The sequence below is a fragment of the Balaenoptera acutorostrata genome, chromosome 13 (genome assembly GCF_949987535.1).
Source record: "Balaenoptera acutorostrata chromosome 13, mBalAcu1.1, whole genome shotgun sequence".
Lineage (NCBI taxonomy): Eukaryota > Metazoa > Chordata > Mammalia > Artiodactyla > Balaenopteridae > Balaenoptera > Balaenoptera acutorostrata.
The window spans coordinates 72123403-72141377 of NC_080076.1; the positions used below are offsets into that span (position 1 = coordinate 72123403).

Consider the following 17975-nt stretch of genomic DNA (forward strand, 5'->3'; position numbering starts at 1 on the left):
CCCAGCCAGGGGAAGCCCAGTGTGCAGACTCCCAGGTGCACACTCTGCCTGGCCCCCTCCCACCACTGTTCCAGGAGAGCCCTGGTTGCAAGAACTGACTGCTCCCGTGAGGGACAGCCAGAACTCAGGCGTGGTCCAAAAGAAAGCAGGCAGCAGCCTGAAGGAGAGGTGCTTTAGGGCTCCCCTCCTTGAGGGGGTTCTGCAACAGGCCAGCCACACCTAAGGTGGCAGGGAGGCTGGGGGACCCCCAGGCAGGAGGGTCTGGGAGTCTCTTCCCTGTTCTGAACCTTCTGGGCTGTTCAGAAGCAGCAAGGAATGAAGAGAAAGCCCGGACCTCAGAGCCAGGCAGCCCTGGACAGGAATCACGTGACCCTGGCTAAGTCACTCCACCTCCCAGCGCATAGGTCCTTTGTCTGGAGAACGATAGCTCATCTACGCTCTTGAGGTGAGAACTGAGGGAGGTGAGGCGAGCCCGGCCCGGAGCCAGCTGCGCGGGGAGAGTCCAGGACCTCAGGCAGAGGGGCCCTGAGGAGCTGCGGGGCAGGCATGGCCAAGGCTCGGACAACCCCAAGGACCACAGCCCGGCCCGCTCACTACAAGCTCTTTATTAACAAGTTGATTAAAAAAGAAGAGAGATAGAGAGATGTAAAAATACATTTTTTGGAGGCCCCAGGAAGGGAAGGCACTGTCAGAACTCACGTGGCCAGGGAAGGCAACAGAGCCAGAGGCAGAAGGGAGATCAGGCCTTCTGGGGAGCAGCCAGCCCACCCAGGGCGCTGAGAGGGGGAAGGCTCGGGCCTCAGGCAGGGAATGTGCAAATGCCGAGGCCCCGCAGGGAGTGATGGGTTGAGGGCTTCCTGGAGGAAGCCCTGAGCACCATGTTCCCCTGCGTTGGGCAGACACACGTGTCCACATGAGAGCCAGTGTCTGCACGCAGCTTACATACACAGAGCGGAAGGAGGAGTCCCCCGACAGGAACATCCCAGAGCTTGAGGAAATAGCTTTGAGAAGTCTCTGGAAGCTTGAGGACAAGGGGAGAGCCTGGAGGCTGCTGTTCCCCTCGGGGCCTCAGGAGCCCAGACCCTCCTGCCGATGCTGGAGGACCTTGATGACACTGCCGATGCCATCCTCAGGCACCTGCGGGCAGGTGGACAGAGGGAGGGGTCAGGGCTGCCCAACTTCCTGGCCCAGCTGGGACCACCTCCTGCCACCCCACCCCCTCAGCGTCCCTCCAGGGGCCCTGGTCCCAGCCAGCAGCGCTCACCAGGGCATGGTCGAAGTTGAAGGTACTGATGTAGTAGGCGGAGATGTCGGCCGCAGCCAGGGGACCTGCGATCTGGGCCACAATCCCACACTCATCTGAGGGTTGAGGAGAGGTCCATGTGGATCACCCTGATCCCCACCCCCACCCCCGGCCCTTCCCAAGTCCCCGACACACGAGGTGCAGCCCTCACCGAAGCCCAGGGGCTGTCCGCCGATGCGCACCATCCTCCACAGCTCCCCTGAGGAGCTGGTCAGCAGCAGGTCACTGGGGAACCTGGGGAGGCAGGTGGGCAGTGGGCAGGGCACCCCTGTCCCCTCCTTGCCCCACCATGAGCTCCCTGGGCAGGTCAGCCTGGTGACCTCGGAGTCTGATGCTCTACCTCCTACCTCCCTCCCTGGGGCTGACTTAGGGCCTGTGGCCCACCTAGGGTCAGGGGTCACATACTTTTTCTGCGTTTCAGCATCCATGACAATGGAGATGTAGCCCTCAATGAGGGAGAAAGCAAAGAAGGTGATGGAGCTGGATCCAGGACCACCGGAGGCTGCCTCCTTAGGGGGACTGGGGAAGGAGAACAGGCTCAGGTGCTCTGCCCACTCCACCTCCCCGTCGGCCTCCACACCTGGGAAGGAACTGGCACAGCTGGCCCTGGGCAGACCCTCCTGTTCCCGGGCCACTTTATCCCCTTCCAAGCGCCCTGACCTCCAGCTGGTGTAGGTGGGGATGGGGGAAGATGACGAACCCTGCTTGTGCCAAAGACACAGACCCCAGGGCCGGAGGGCCTGCCAGGGCACAGCTCAGGGGTGGCTCTGCCCACACCAGAGGGGAGGGCTCCAGCTGCGGCATCAGGACCTTGCCTGAACCTCAGTGCAGGACACGTGTGCATCGCAGGCTGCCAGGAACCCCAGACACAGAACAGGGCACAGAACCCGCAGAACCAAGGGATGGGCAGAAGGTGGTGGGAAAGAGCACGGGGAACAAGGTATGAGGACAAAGAGACAAACGCAAACAAGGCCCACCTGTGCGAATAGAAGAGGACATCAATGAGGGTGGTGGCGATGGCTGGCAGCGTCTCAGGGTCCAGCGTGAGGACACAGAAACGGTTCTCTGGGCTCTGGATGGGATGCACCGTGGGGCTGGGCCCTGCTCAGGAGGGACAAGGTGTTGGCGGGTGAAAGGGCGACTGTGGGCTGCGGCGCCCCCTGGTGGCCAGCCAGAGAGGAGGCCTGGGCTGGGTGCCGGGTCCTACATGCAGGAACCTGCCTGAGTTTTCCTGGCCCCATCTGCCTATCTTATGAGGGGGTCAGTGTCAGCTGGTCTCCCTAAGCCCACAGACCCACCTGCACAAGGGAAGGGCCCCAGTGGGAAGAGGAGCCCCTGGGCGGCCTGGGTGTCAGAGGGCGGCCCTCACCATGCTGGGCACGGGGAAAGCCGTTGCTGGAATCATCCCTGGCAACGGGCACAGGCTCCCCGCCCACCTCTCGATAAATGTCGAACTCCTGGGCCAGCGTGTGGATCACCACGGACAGGTCCTGCTCCCGCACCTGGGCCACAGGAGATGGCACAAAACATGGGTCCCCAGGCACCCATGCCCACCCTGCCCTGCACCAGCACCTGCAGGAAACTCACCAGGATAAAGTCTGTCTGGTAGGTGGACAGCATCAGCACCGAAACGTGGTGCTCGGCCAGCGGTGCAATTACTGAGCGGGCGATCTTGGTGACCCCAGCAGCCTGCACTGCTGCGCCACTGTGGGATGACACATTCAGCACCAGCCACGTGGCCTCGGCCACTTGCAGGAACTCAGATGGGGGCAGCTCTGTGGGGCAGGGGGCACATGCCCAGTCAGGGCCTACAGGGCTGGACCCTGCCCTCAGTTTCCCTGTCTGAGCCTTGGAGGGCTCTACCAAGGTCAGGTCAGGTCTGGAGACTGGAGCTGTCTTCCTCCCCCAAGTTCTGCTCCTGAGACCTGCATGTCTGCAAGGACTGAGAGGTGCTTCAGGTGTTGGCCTGTCAGGGATTGAAACTTCCCAGTTAAGATCGGAGCTCCAAATCCAGACAGAGCTGGTTTCCAATCCCAGCCTCACCATTTACTTTTTGCTGACCTGGGGCAAATGATTTAACTTCTCTGAGCCTTAGTTTCCTCCTCTGTAGAATGGGATGACAGTACTCTGTGGGTTCACAGATACCTTATACCACATGGCACCATCAGGGGGAGCCAGCAGACCACGTTGGCTGGGGCATGCCCTTCCCTCTGAGCAGACCCAGACTTTTCTGCTGCACAAATAGGGAAACTAAGGCCTGAAGTGGCGCTATGCGGGATGGACCAAGCCCCAGTTGGCTGGCCTGAGGCTCCAGGCCTGTCAGGATGGGTCAAGCTGGCAGGAGTAGAAGGCAGATGTCAGCTCCAGGGAACAGGGAGGGACCAGGCTGGCGTCCAGTCCAGAGAAGGGGCCACAACCAGGCGGGCTGCTAATTGCCCAAGCACAGCTCGGAGGCCGGCCAGGACCCTGCCCTGGGCTGACTGCCTGCATTCCTTCCCCAACCCTTAGACTCCTGGAGTCGCCAGACCAGTCCGGGAGGGGGTGACCCACACCAGGGAGAGAAGTCCAAGGAGAAATAGTCCAAAGGCAGAGGGGGGTGGTGGTGAAACAGCCACAGGAACCCGATTCTTGCCCCAGAACTGTAACTGAGGCCCTGCCGCTGGCCTGCGGCCGCTAAGTGTCCTCCACACACAGCCCCATTATAAAGCCCTCGTGGGACCCTATAAGATCAGAACCATAACTATACCCACTTTACATAAGAGGAAACAAACAGCTCAGAGAGGGGAAGTGACTTGCTCAAGGGCACACAGCCAGTGAATAGTGGAAATGGATTCGAATCCAGATCCATCCTCCTTCAAGGCCCCAGCTCTTGCGACCTTGGATCCTAGCATTCGGTGAGAATCTCGCAAAAAGCGCAGTCTCCTTCCCCTACTCCCCCTCCCCAGCCCAGCCCCCACCTTTGAAGCCCTCCTCGTCCACCATGAGCGTGTAATCCTCGGGGGTCTCCGTCAGGCTGAAGAACTTGCACCTGGTTGGGGGGGTGGGGGCATCTTCAGCCTGGGTGGGGCGGAGGGGGGGTTGACCCCCGCCGGGCGCCTCCCTGCCCCCTCAAGCCTCAGTTTTCTCCCCAGGACAGTGGGGTGTGTGCCCCATCTCCGGAATTGCGGACTCCTTTCCGCCTCCCCGACCTCCGCAGGAGCCCCCTGCCCCTCCGTTCCGGGAGGGAGAAGAGGCTCACCCGCAGCGACAGTCCCGGGGGCGTCGGACCTTGGGCCCCCAAGACCAGCCCCTCTGACCCGATGGGAGGCATCTGGAAAAAGCTCCCCGCAGTCGCCAGGAAGGAATGCCCCCACCTGACACCACTAGGAGTTAAGCATTGACCATCCCAGGCTGTTTGCGCCTTAACCGGCCCTGGGAGGGGGCCTCACGGGGCCGGATAGGCGGCGGTCCCAGGGAGGGTAGGCCCAGGCCGGATGGCGGCCGGGGGCGGGGGGAGGGAGGGTGGCTGAGAGGGCTCTCCCCGCCTGCTGCCGCTGGCCCCGCGGCGGTCCTAATCTCCCGACCCCGTCCCAAAGCGACAGTGGAGCCCACCCCCATATGTGCCCCGAACCCGGGCGCGCACCGGCTTCGGCGGGGCAGGAAGAGCAGCTTGATGAGCGGGTGGGTGTAGAGCCAGAGACCGGGGCGGGCGAGGCTCAGCACCCGCACCCGGTGCTCTAGGATGTGCAGCTCCATCGCGGCCCGCGCGGAGCCGACCCCGCAGCCAACCTGGCCCAGGCCGTGCTGGGGGCGGGTCGGTGGGGGCGGTGCCGGGGGGCTTAAAGGAGCCGGTGGGCGGCCGAGTCCACGCCGCCAGCTACGCCAACTCCCTGACGGCCACGCCGTGCGGGACGGGCGGCCAATCCAGAGTGGCCACGCCTCCTTCTAACGCCGGAGCCACACTCCTCTCCTCCCAGCCCGCCGAACTCCGCCCCTGCTGCCTCCTCCCCCTCGTCAGTGGCTCGGGAATCACCCTCTGACCCCACCCCCGTCGAGTCCTCTAGGCCCGGCCCGTGCCTCGCCCCCTCTTCGGGCTCCGCCCTTTCCGTTGGACGCCTGCTGCGCTGGGGTCCGGAGCCAGCGGATGCTTGGGGTCATTTCTGTCCTTGGGCCGGCATATGGGCCTTATGATTAATTTCACTGATCCTTGGAGGGCCACAAGACGAACCGGGGATGGGGTGGGACAGAACGCTGCCCCCAAATCCGTGGAACACGGAGGGGTGGGGTCAACTGTGCAGCCCAGGCGACCCTATGGTTCTCAGCCAAGAGTGTCCTGGTGTCTTTCCCCCTCCTTCCTCTCATGGCTCAGCATGGTGCAGGGCCACCAGAGCTGGCGGGGGTGGCGGAGACAAAAGTCCCCCAGCAAGCGCTGTCCGGGACTGGTGTTGATACGTACCCCTCCCTGCTTTGTGAGCCCTGTCAGTGGACTGACAAGGTGAAACCTAACCTGGACTTGGTGGCCCCCACATCTGTTCCTCTCACCCAACTTTCAGAAAAAGTTAGGTGGCCAGGCCTAACACTTGCCCAAAACTCAAACTTTGGGGGAACAGGGCCATGCATCTGGGGCTCACTGGGTACTCAGCTCTCAGCAGAGACTTAAGCCTGCAGTCATTAGCAGAACTTACGTGGCCTGAGCACATATGAACTTGCTTCATGCCCAAGCAGGTCCCCCCCAGCACTGGCAGACACCCCAGATCTGAGGCTTGTTAGTGCCAACTTGGGCTCATTTCAACATCAGGGCTGGGCTCTGCTCAGGCCTCCTCAGGTCTACGAAGACCCCAGTGCTGAGCAGGCATCAGCATACCTAGGCTGGCTCCTAGCAGGACGGAACACGCTCCAGGGGCCCTTGTCTGGCCCGAGCATCCACAGGCCTCAGACGCAAGGCTTTGAACCAAACAGGTTAAAGCAGCCTCAGGTCTGACTGGGACCCAGCAGGCCTGAGCAGGCCTCCTGCCTGCTCGGGGGCCTCTACTGTAGGCGGATGGAAGTGGGGCAGCACCTTTCCCGCTGGACTCTCCGGCATGGTGGATCCCAGTGGAACACTGAAGCCACCACATCCTGGCCAGTCCCCTGGAGGGCCAGGGGTAGGGGAGTGTCCTCTAAGGCTGAGCCCCTCATCTCGTTGATGGCACGTGCAGATGGGGTAGGGAGCCACAGGGGTGAGGGGTAGGAGGTAGGAAGTGGATGGCTTGCCATGACAGGTTCATGCGACCATTGACCTCCTCAGGCCTCAGTATCCCCAGCTGTACCAGAACAAGATGTTCCAGGCCCAGGCCCTGCAATGCCTAAAAGCTCCCAGGGAGGCTCTACTTCTCTCTCTCCCCCCTCCCCCATGGCCTGGCCCAGCTTGGTGGCCTGCCAGGAACAGCCACTATTGTTTGACTGGAAAAGCTGCTTCCTCAGCAGAAGGGGGGCCTCTCCCAGGGGCACCCTGTCCTCGCCCTTGCTGGTCATCAGTTGTGACCATAGTGCCTGCATGGGTCCTCGATGGCAGAGTCCGATCACCCTTTTCAGGAGAGGTATTGAGGGGCTCTGGGTACAAATCTGGATCAGCTGCATCTTTCCCACTCAGCTCCTCTGTTTCCTCATCTGTAAAATGGGGATAATAATAAAGCCTACCTGATCAAACACGTGACACAACCAGTGCAGCCAGGCATATGCTAAGTGCTCAGTAAATGGCAGGCGACCTTTTATCACAGATCCAGATTTCGCCCCACACCCCTCTAACTTTGATGGAGGCCTGGGCTGAGCATGTGAGGGCATTCATGATCACCCACCCTTGGCACCAGCACCTGACCCAGAATGAGCACTCAGTACCTTATTGGGGTCCGAAGTGGCATCCAGGCCAGCCCTTGGAGGAGGAAGACCTTGAAAGGAGGAAGGCTCCTTAAGGAGCCCCTCCCCTTCTGTGATGGGTAGGCATCAAAGCCTGGGAACAGGCCCTGCTTTGCCCCAGCACTGGTGACCCTCATCCATGGCAGATGGTGGCCATGGGGCAGAGGGGATGGAGTAAGGGGATACAGGGGCCAGGAATAGGGGCTGGCCCTAGACCTGGCATCTCCTCTGGCAAAGGTACTTCTCAGAGAGGTTCTAGTGCTGGGCTGTGACCAGGATGAGGGGCTCTGGAGGGTGTGCAGAAGAGATGCTGAGCACCAGGGTTGGCATCCCCTTCCCAGTCCCTAGCTGCACAGCAGCTCTCTATACAAGCGTGTTTATTTCTGTACAAAACCATGTTTCTATTTTACACAAAGAGCACCCCACCCTTTTCCCCTCCCTTTCCCCTCACGTCAGTGCCCTAGCCCTGGGGAGCATCCCCCCAGGAGGAGAGGGCTGAGTGAGGTCCCACCCATCAGCCCTCACTTCTGCCTGCCCCAGCTGGGCCGGCCAGAGCTCCACTCTGGAGAAAATAAATAAGGAGGCTCAGGCAGAATCTGTGCTGGGCCAGCTAGACTCTCTGCCACCCAGGGGCCAGGCAGCCAGGCCCTCAGAGCGTGGGCAGGCCCTGGAGTGTCAGTCCGTGAACCGTGTAGGTGTGTGGAGACCCCAGCCCAGGGGCCTGAGCTGCCAGGGTTACAAGTAGGTGTCCTCACTCTCCTGGGACGTCAGGCTCTCCTGGGAGCAGTGGTAGGCTGAGTCCTGGGGAGCTGAGTCTTGGGGAGCTGAGTCTTGGGGAGCTGAGTCTTGGGGGTCCTGGTAGACCAGGTCCTTTGGGGGCACATCCCGTGGGGGACATGTATCTCCTGCAGCAGCTGCCACCTTGGCTTGACTTGGGGTTGGGGGCTTGTCCCGCTGCCCACTCGCCTTTGCCTGCTTCCGTTGCTCCTTCTGAACCTGCTTGGGCGGCTTGTACTTGCCTTTGGAACCAGGGAGGGGGGCATCTGGGGGCAGGCGGATGGACGGTGAAGGTTGCAGGGTGGGCCACGGGCCTGGCTCTGCCTCCAGGATGGCCTTGGCACCGTGCAGCCTGGGTGGAGAGTGGCACTGCAGCTCACCCCGGGTCTCCTGCCAGCGCCGCAGCTGGATGAGGTGCTCACGCTCTATCTGACGCTCTGTCACTGGCAACTCTACCACCTGTGGGGGCAGTGACAGGTGGGTGGGCACCATGAAGAACCTTCCCTTTCTGCCTCCCAGCCTGGGCCCCTTCTCTCCCTCAGCTCCCCCAGCCCTGTTCACTAAAGGCTGACCACAGGAAGGGTGGGGGTTCTGGACCCTGTGATGGTCACAAGTCCCAGAAGTGAGTGCCAGGTGAGCCAGGCACTTGAGACACACTGCCTCAGAGGAGAAAGCTCATGAGTCCACTTGCCTAAATATGTGTCACCTCATTACAGCCCCAGAGAGACAAAAATCCACAAAGGAAAGAAAAAAAGGCTGGGACTTCGGTGGTGGTCAGTGGTTAAGACTTTGCCTTCCAGTGCAGGGGGTGAGGGCTCGATCCCTGGTTGGGAAGCTAGATCCCACATGCCTCGGGGCCAAAAAACCAAAACATAAAACAGAAGCAATATTGTAACAAATTCAATAAAGACTTTAAAAATGGTCCACAAAAAAAAGAAAAGAAAAGAAAGCCAAGGCCGTGGTTGTAGGGCCAGGGAGGAGGAGGGTGGTGGGTTGCACCTACTTTCATTCCCTCAAACCTAGGCCTCTCTGTTCCCCCTCTTCTTGTTCAGACAGAAGGATGAGGTCTGTCCACACTGTTCTGGGCTGCTGAGCACAAGGCCTCAGGGGTAGAGGGCTACCAGGCCCCCTGCCAAAGGGCCCTCAAGTCTCCCCCTCCCTCCCGGTGGTGAGGGGAAGGTGTGGGCTGGGCTGTACCTCCTGGACCAGGAAGGCCTCCTGCATGATCTTGGGGCTGAGGCTCCGCAACCGCTCGATGGTCTCGTACTGGCCTTGGCAGGCTTTGAGCTTCTCGGGGGAGCCCAGTGCGTGCTTCAGCAACACCAACCCCACCCGGAAGATGATCTTGACTCCTGCATGGGGGAAGCGGGCAGTGAGTGCAAGGGGGCCTTTAGAGAGTTTCTCTGGAAATAGAGGCCTCCTGTGGGCTGGGCTGGGGGCAAGGGTGCTCCCCCGACCCCAGCCTGGTACCTTCGCAGAAAAACATGTCCCAGACACGCAGCACGGAGCTCCAGGGCAAGGTGCGCGAGAAGGCACACATGAACCACTCTGTCATGTAGAGCAGCGGGTCGATCTTCTGCTGGCTGAGGTGCTTGTGGGCCACGGGAGACACCTTCTGTAGCAGCGAGAAGAGGATCTCCCCATCCAGCTGGATGGCCTCCTGGGGGGACAGTGAAGCCACAGGGCCATGACCATGGGCCCACAGCAGCCAGGGCGGGAACTACGCCCGGCCCCAGCTCCAGGCAGGCATCCATTCGTTCCTCAGGCGGCTAATGTTGGAGGGTGTCAAGCTCATGCTGGGTGCTGGGTTACAACAGTGAGCAAACCGGACACATCTAAGTCCCCCTCATGGGGCATGTCGTGCAGAGGGCCAGACAGACATGAATTACAGAAGCAATGAGACCAGAGGGAGGGGAGAGGGAGGGGGCTAAGTGACCAGAACATGGCAGGAACAGGAACACTGGGGGAGCGTGTGCCAGAGGTGCCACCTGTCAGAGTCAAGGACAGCTCCGGAGGGCTGAAAGCTGAGGGAAAAGTAGAGTTAGAAGTGGAAGGAAAGGGGCAGAGGTTTAAGCCTATGACAAGGCCAAGGCAGGGAGGAACTCGGTGCACTGGAGGAACAGCGATCCTGCCCAACAGCCTTGCGGCTGGAGGCAGCGACGGAGGGAGTGTGGGACTGATGAGGCTGGAGCCTGGGAGCCCTGACCCTGGCAGGCCTTGGGACTTCAGCCTGAAAGCAACAGAAGGCTGGGAAGGACTTAAGCGGGGACAGGAATGGCTTAAAGAGTTAAGGCCTAGACAAAGGGCATCCAGGCTGGGGTGGGTCTGAGGCCAGGGCCCAGGCCCAGCAAGTACTCACCAGTTTCTCACTGTAGTAGCCGGGCAGGTACTTCTCACAGATCTGCACCAGGCACCAGAAGGCTTGCTGTGGGCAAAAGAGACGTGAGGCCTTGCTGCTGGCTGTTCCCTGCCCGCCCACCGCTCGCCCGCCCGAAGCCTGGTGGTACCTCAGCAGGCATGTGCATGAGCAGGACGGCGGCGATGGGCGCCTGGGCCTGGCAGTAGCCCTCCTCAGGTCGGTACAGTGTGTAGGCCTTCAGCACACGGAATAGGTCCTGCTGGCTGTGGAGAGGCCAAGCGGGGCAGGAATGACAGGTGTGACTCTGCCACCCACTACCCTCACCTGTGCCCCACCAGATCAGACCTGTCTCAGAATTGCACTTCCCTGGAGAGGGATGTGACCTGATTGTGGTCACCAAGGGGTCAGTCTCCCACTGTAGCACATCGACTCTCACCTCCCCCATTTGACAGGTGAGGGCAGCGGCTCAAAAAGAAAGCAGGTGTCAGGGCCAGGGCAAGATGCCAGATACAGGGTAAGGATGTGTCTGGGTTGGAAGTGTGGGCCCCTCACTCAGCAGCTGTGGCCTCTTAGCCAGGCCAGCTTTGTTCCAGGTGTCTGTCTTGGTCCCAGGGCCTGGCCTGCCATATCTCTCCTCTCCTACATACCCTCTGCCCACCCAACTCTCTCTATCCTTCTTTCTCCCCACCAAAACCTGTTTCCAGAAGAAGGCCAGGCCAGGCAAGCCCTAGCACTCTGGGGAGTAAATGATGAAGTTGCCCCAGACGTAAGAGGAGAAACTAAGAGGACCCATCAGACTCAAACCAAAGAGGGGAAACTAACAGTGTAGTTTGGGGCCTCCAACTCCTGGGACCCCAAGATACCCTCAAACTCATTTTACCTCTTCTCTCCCTCTGAGGGAAAGGGTGAAGAGCCACCTCCAGCCCACAAGGCCCAGCCTGCTCACCCGTGGCCCCCCCGGGACACAAACATCTCGTGGAAAGGGAACTGCCGGTGCAGGTCACGCTCAATCACATCCAGCCACTTGGGGTCCCCGGGGGACATGTCCAGCTCCTGGAAGCAAGGTCAAGAGCATCTCTTAGGAGTTAGGGATGGCTAGGAGGATACAACTGTCCCAGGTTTTGGAGGAGCACCCACCACCAGGGAAAATGTCCACCCAATCCCATCAGAGACTGGGCCTTCCCGAGGACAGGTCAGAAAGCTTGGGCAGGGGCAGAGACAAGCGGAGCAGAGTCCTGGAAACCCTGACGGGTGATCCAGGTTCCAGGAAGACCAGTGTGGGCAAGAGTGTCCATCATAGCTGTGGCTTGAAATAACCTCTAGGCACTTCATTCAGGACTCAGACACCTTATGTTACACCCTTAAGATGGAAGGCGACTATCAAAGCAATGGCTACCACCTGGAAGCACCACTCTGCGCACCGTTCAAGACGGCACCGGTGGGCCTCACTGACTGTCCTCCTCAACCCCCAAAAGACAGGTCCTATCATTACACTGTTCACAGATGTGGAAACTGAGGATCAAAGAAAAGCTACTTGCCCAATGCCTCGTGGTTAGAAAAACGGTGTTGCTGGGCCTGGAAGCCAGGTTGACTCAGAGCTGTCAATCCCAACTCCTCTGCTGCCCATCTCCCTGTACAAGTGGTGCCACATATTCAGGAAGGGGTGTGTGTGTGTGCCCTGCTGCACTGAGCACTGTAATGACACCTGTCAAACCATTAGCCTTGGAGCCATCTCTGGGCGCTGGGGTTTCAACAAACTTTTACTCTTTTCTTTGAACTTCCATGAGCATTTTAGCATGAGTTCCATTTATAAAAACAAAGCTACTACACACAAAACAATCATTACTTGGTCATTTGAAATGTTCTATATCTTGACTTGCTTGTTGGTATTTATTATTTGTCCAAACTCTGAACTGCATGGTGAAGATCTGTGCATTTTACTTTACATAAATTCATACCTCAACTTTAACCAAAGAAAGAAAAAAATCAATGGGAAGGAAACCTAGAGGGCTGAGCAGGGAAGCAGACCAAGTACTCATAGCCTTCCATGCTGGGCAGTGTCAGGAGAGGCCCCCAGGAGGAAGGCTGGGTCCTCAGCAAACACATGGATGGGTGTAGACCCAGGTCCCTGCCCAGCAGGTGACTTCGTATAAGTCCCTTTTGCCTTTTGTGCCCCCTCAGTGGGGGTGTCCCAGCATTGAAATATGGGCCCTCGGGTGCCAGGTAACTTGACATGAGAGAAAAAGTACTGAGAGAAAAAGCTGACGCAGTGCTGGAGGCTGGAGGGTGGAGGGAGGGGCCAGGCGCTTCCAAGGAGGGCCCTGGAGCAGGCACATGGCTGAAGAGGTGGACGTGCAACCTGTAGGGCCCCGCACACCCTCAAGATGGGGGCCTGTGTGTGTCCTATGCACCCTGCAGGTCAGGCCCAGGGCTGGATACTGTCTGAGTACGATGCAGGTTTGCTTTTGTCGGAGGGAGAGGAGGGTCCCACAAGTTCTCCTGAAGGTTCTAGTGAGATGGGGACCTGGGAATCCAAAAAGTCAGTTGCTAGGATATGCTCACCGGCGACCTCAGCAGCCCAAGGCACTCGGCCACACAGGGGTGGGTGAGAAAGGAAAAGGTGTAGCTGAAGGGCCTGCAGGGAGAAAGGGTACTGGGAATCAAAGGCAGGTGTGGGCCGCTGGGGATGATACAGCTACCGCAGCCCCCAGAGAGCCTGCAGGCACTGGTGCCATCATGAAGTGAAGCCAGAGAAGAAAACCAAGAAAAAGGCTGGAAGGTCCTGCCCTGCCTAAGGAAGGAGGAAGAAGTAGCTAGTGCTGAGAAGAAGGAGCCACCAGGGGCTGAGGAACCTGCCCTGACAGCTGAGGTTGGGGTCAGCCGCCTGGGTCTGCAGGGGAGCACAGGAGCAGGATATGCTGCCACCACCAGCCCCATCACTGCACCCTTGCCTCTGGGCTCTTGTGCCCACAGCAGCCAGAGGGAGCTTCTCATCCCTGTCCACTTCCTCTACCTCACCCGCAGGCAAAGTCCTTCCGGTGTGTTCACAAAACACTGTTCTGGCCCCCAGGACTGCTTTGGGGACCCACCACTCAGCTTCAGAGCATCTTGAAGGCCTTTCTTGGCAAATCTACTTCCTCCCACAAGCAACCTTCAAGACCCCACAGAGGTGGTCAATTCCTCTCTGGACGTACCACTCCCCAGACATGTAAAGCACACAGAACTCCGTGCTCCGCTGCTCACACAGGATGCGCTCACGTCTGCTAACTGTGGAACCAGGAGGCTGACTGGGTACCCAAGTCTTGGCTCTCATGCCTGCGCTCTGGCAGCCAAAGGTAAGCTATGGGCTTGGGGTGAGACTCCCACCCCTGAACCTCCCACTCTGCCCAGGATGCAGCCCCCTGAAATGGAAGAGATGGAAGGCTCTGGAGTCCAGAGGCCGCCTGAGTGGGGCACAATGTTGGTGCTCTGTGGGACAGTCCAATCGCCCTGATTCAGGTCTGACCCCAGCCAGACACTCCACCAACCCCCGATCCCCCGGGGCCAAGTGCTGCCAGCAAACAGCTCTCACCTCCTCCAGGTCAACGGCAGAAACTCTAGGCTGCCCTGCCTACTCTTCTCAAGGAACAGGTTTGGCGGCACAGGAGTGTTCACTGAAGCATGAAGCATGTCAACAAAGAGCTGGTGGCCGGCAGCTCTGTCTCATTGCCTGTCACCAGCTCCAAGAGCCTGGGAGATACCCTGATGCCTGGGGCCAAGTCTGGCAGGTGAGCCGGGGCAACCCCGGGGAAGCCAACTGACTCCCCTAGTTCCCTAGAGGAGCAGGCTAGCGGAGCTGCCCAGCCCAGGTGGGCCCCAAGAAGCCCCATGAATGGAGGGGGTGTTCTTCACCCTGGCAATCATGGAGCCAGGGGGCAGCAGGAGGGGAAGGCATGGCTGCAGAGGGTAACCTCTCTGACCCTGACTAGCTTCTAAACTCTAAGGATACTGGTTTGGCTCTGCCATCCCTAGTGCAGACAAGCCCATAAGCAACACAGGTGAACCATGTCTAGCGGCTTGGACAAGGCAGGAGAAAGAGTAGAGGATGGGAGGCCAAGAGGTGTTAGGGTTCTGTGGCCCTGCTGGGCAGGCCCCCAAAGGCCCAGAGCACAGGGCCCAAGGCAGTCTGGGAGGTGGCCCACTGAGTCCAAGAGAGCAAACCTGGGCGGTTGTCAAGAGGAAGAGCTGGAATTGGGGGGTTTCAAATCTGTCCATCCCACTGAGGCCTTCTCAGGGCTGGAGCCTCAGATGAGCAGAGCCCCCAGGAGTCACAGACGGACCAGGCCTGGCAGTCAGGCTCTTGACAAGTGATGTCATCAATCACTCATACTGCTGAGGTCCAGGTGAGCACACAGAGGATCACTGCCACGCAAAGGAAGTCAAGAGACGAGGAAGGGAGGACAGGGTGAAGGAAGGGCAACTCACGTCAAACTTTCCAGGGTTCTGCTGCAGCTTCACCTTGCCTCCTGACAGGTATTGCCAAGCACGGCCCCGCAAAGAAGGAGGGATGCCCTTCTGGCACCGCAGACGGATCTGAAAGTCAAAAGGAGGGTTGTGCCTATGCATCCCGCTGGGCTGCTCCCCCAGAGGCTGTGTGCTAGCCCACCCCTTCTGCTGGTGCTTGTCAGGCCTTCAGTGAGCACGTCAGCAAGAGCAGAAAAGGGGTGAAAAGAGGACTTCTCCCCTGTGGCTACAATACTGCAATCAGATATGCTGCCACCAGGTGATGGCAGAGTCCCCGTATTCTCTGGTCCAGTGATAACACAGGTATTCTTTTTTTTTTTTTTTTTTTTTTTGACCATGCTGTGCGGCTTGTGGGATCTTATTTTCCCGACTACCAGGGATTGAACCCGGGCCCTCAGCAGTGAGAGTGCGGAGTCCTAACCACTGGACCACCAGGGAAGTCCCCAACACAGGTATTCTTGAAGTCTACCACAGGATTATGAACCCCCATCACCATTTTCTGAATTAAAATGGAACCATACAAGTTAGAGGATCCCCATGGGATGTCACCAGGAAGGGATCTGCACAATGTGGAACACAGCTCAGCCACATGGCAAGTAGCTCACGAGATGACCCAGAATGTGCCCAGACACATGGCCTGGGCACTTTCATGGGAGTGTTTGTTTAAGCAGCTGTGTGGCAGGACACATCCAGCCTAGAGGAAAGACCTCAGCAGAATTCAGAAGGAAGATGGGAGCTGATCAAAATGGCTCCCTCTTTGTTTGGTCAAGAATACCATCTCTTCTCCTCTCCCTGACCCTAAGCTCCCAGGATTACCAGACCGCGGCCGAGGCAGCTGGCCTGGGTACAAGTCCTGATTCCAGCCCTTGCTAAATAGAATGGCACAGGCCTTCCCCACTACTCACAGCACTGACCTTAGCCAATCACTTCTCATCAACCGTAAGATCAAAATGATAACAACTATGATTCTATTAGAAGTGGGGTGATGGCGGGGGGGATACATGCCTAGCCTGACACAGTCTGTATTCAATAAATGATGGCTTCATCTCCATCCCTCCAATCCCAGGAGGATGCCTGACACAGAAGCCCTGGGCCTCGGGCTCGCACCTAACTTCCCCTCACCTGGAAACCCCCTCAAAGAGTCCCATTGGAAGCTCTCAGAGGAGGGAGCACAGAAGGCCCGGGCTTCCTGATGACCAGCACAAACAAGGCAAAATTTTCCAAGGGTCAGAGAGAGTCAAGAACCAGGAAGGAGACAGGCAGACAGGCTGAGGGCAGTAGGGGAAGAGCAGAGTGGCTGGTCATAGGAGCCAAGTTGAGCTTCTGGGACTGCCTGCAAAGGGGGGAGAGGAAGGGAGCAGAAGGAAACTGCCCCAGACTCCACGAACAGTTTCCTGCTGCTGTGGGACAAGGGTCTCCTGAAGGAAGCCGCTTGGTCTGGGCAGGCTTTGGCAAAGGGAGGCAGTATGGCCCAGAGCCACAGGCCCTTTAGGCTCCCCTAGGGCCAAGCTCAGCTGGAGCCAGCCCCCACATATCACAGCCCTATCAAACTTGGCCTGCCCCAGGGGAGCCCAGGAATACCTTAGGTCCACTAAGTTCTCAAAGAGGCCGCACCCTCACCCAGGCCCAAGGCTGAGGAGGTGGGGATGGAGAGCCAGTAATACAACCAGCCTTTCCCACTCTGGCCTCTGGAATCCTCAGCACAGGGGTGCTGGAGATCATAATCTCCTCCTTAGGGAGGAGGCAAAGGTGGGGATCAGCAATGATAAAGCTAGAGACAGTGCTCAGCAAACAGAAAGCACAAGGGATTATCATTATCTGAGGTAAGGCCTTGGGAAAGGAGAGCTCTGATGACAATAGTGTGAAGCCACACCCAGCCTGCTGAACTCCAGGAGGGCAGGGCCAAACTTTGAGCAGAGCCCTACAGGGGAAGACAGAATTCCAGCTAGAGCCTGCCTCCCTGCAGGGCCTAGCCCCAGTCCTGGGGACTCAGGATAAGTGCAGTGGGTGTGGATCCACTTCCTGATGCAGGTGTTGTCCTTCCTGTGCCACAACTTCCTGACCACGGGGAAAGCCCAAGCCTGCGCAGCAAGGCAGTAAGAGCTCCCAGGGCCAGCATGGCAGGAGAGAAGCAGAGGGCTAGGGCCTCTGGGGAGGGGAGGGTGCAGCCTCCTGCAGTGGCCCCTGCTGGGCAGGAGTAGCCTTGGCCTCTAACCACAGTGCCAGGGAAGCAAAGGGGAAGAGGAAGTGATGCTGGCTGCTCTGCTGAGAGGAGCTCCCCAAGGCTCCCCTCTGGAATCCCCATCTGCGAGGGAGGCTGGGGCGAGAATTCCACAGCCATCTCCCTGCCAGCCACTAGTCACCACAGCAGACAGTGGAGAGGGAGCTGAAGCTCAGGGTAAAAGCCCGAGGGCTGAGGAAGCAGGAAAACTGACCCCAGAGTCAGGCAGGAAGCAGTTGAAGAACAGCTGGCCTAAAAAAATTTTTTTAAAGTGAAAGTTTTTCTAATAAGCAAAAAATGAATGCCCCAAAGCCCACATAGAACAGCAAGAAAGAGCCCTGGGCTCAGGGCTTTACAGTAGGAGCCTCGCAACAGGATTGTCATTCCCACTTGACCAGGGAAACTGAGGCTGAGAGGGTGAAGTGACTCACCCAAAGTCACACAGCTAGCCACAGGCACGAAGAGAGGGAGGCCATGGGGCTGGGCCCAAGCCCTTATGTAACCTTTGGTCCTGGGCTTTCTGCGAAGCCCTGCAGCCAGCTGTGCCAGCCTGGAGACCAGCATGTCAGCAGACAACAGCAGGCCAGCGGGGTCACTGTGCACTAGGTACTTGTGCAGAGAGACCCCGGCTGTGGGACTGTGGACAGGCCTCCGCTAGGCCAGGGAGTTAAGTAGACTCTGCTGAGGTGGACAAGAGTATCAACACATACATGTGGTGGGCAAGGATGTTCCTACAGGGTGATAGAGCTAGTGCCTAAATATAGCCCACCAGAAAAGGACCACAGGGTATTTTCATTTTTATAAGACCATTAAACTGTGAGGTTACTTTTCTTTCTTTTTGCTTTGTCCAAGGGGCAAGAGGGAACTCATCAAATTAATCTAGAGGGTGAAGAAGGCCCCTTATTGTGGTGGTGAAGAGTGCAGGCACTAAAGTTAGA

At 58.6% G+C, this 17975-nt stretch overlaps 2 protein-coding genes across 2 annotated transcripts in view; both read right to left on the reverse strand.

Moving 5' to 3' along the window:
- Positions 1-589: 589 nt before the first annotated feature.
- Positions 590-5194, reverse strand: CASTOR1 (cytosolic arginine sensor for mTORC1 subunit 1). Its single transcript, XM_007170702.3, has 9 exons — positions 4926-5194; positions 4261-4331; positions 2891-3078; positions 2673-2805; positions 2281-2404; positions 1709-1822; positions 1455-1537; positions 1265-1359; positions 590-1137 (listed from the first exon to the last, which is right to left on the reverse strand). Exons 1-9 carry the CDS (start codon positions 5036-5038, stop codon positions 1069-1071), a joined length of 990 nt encoding a protein of 329 aa, XP_007170764.1. The 5' UTR covers positions 5039-5194; the 3' UTR covers positions 590-1068.
- Positions 5195-7581: 2387 nt separating this feature from the next.
- TBC1D10A (TBC1 domain family member 10A) overlaps positions 7582-17975 on the reverse strand; it is a 30145-nt gene continuing 19751 nt past the window's right edge. Inside the window, exons 3-9 of the mRNA XM_057527304.1 lie at positions 14778-14885; positions 11260-11366; positions 10462-10576; positions 10314-10379; positions 9425-9614; positions 9152-9306; positions 7582-8413 (exon numbers count right to left, since the gene is read on the reverse strand). Of these exons, the coding sequence (XP_057383287.1) occupies positions 7913-8413; positions 9152-9306; positions 9425-9614; positions 10314-10379; positions 10462-10576; positions 11260-11366; positions 14778-14885 (1242 nt within the window). The 3' untranslated portion in view covers positions 7582-7912. The remainder of the gene's footprint in view (positions 8414-9151; positions 9307-9424; positions 9615-10313; positions 10380-10461; positions 10577-11259; positions 11367-14777; positions 14886-17975) is intronic.

What these genes read in the sequence shown, in the direction of transcription:
- CASTOR1 (XM_007170702.3), bottom strand. Translation starts at nt 5,038, where the DNA reads ATGGAGCTGCACATCCTAGAGCACCGGGTGCGGGTGCTGAGCCTCGCC. An exon ending in GGACGAGGAGGGCTTCAAAG is followed by an intron (nt 3,079 to 4,260) that starts GTGGGGGCTGGG and finishes CCTGCCCCACAG; the next exon opens with AGCTGCCCCCATCTGAGTTC. An exon ending in GATGCTGAAACGCAGAAAAA is followed by an intron (nt 1,538 to 1,708) that starts GTATGTGACCCC and finishes CTGCCTCCCCAG; the next exon opens with GTTCCCCAGTGACCTGCTGC.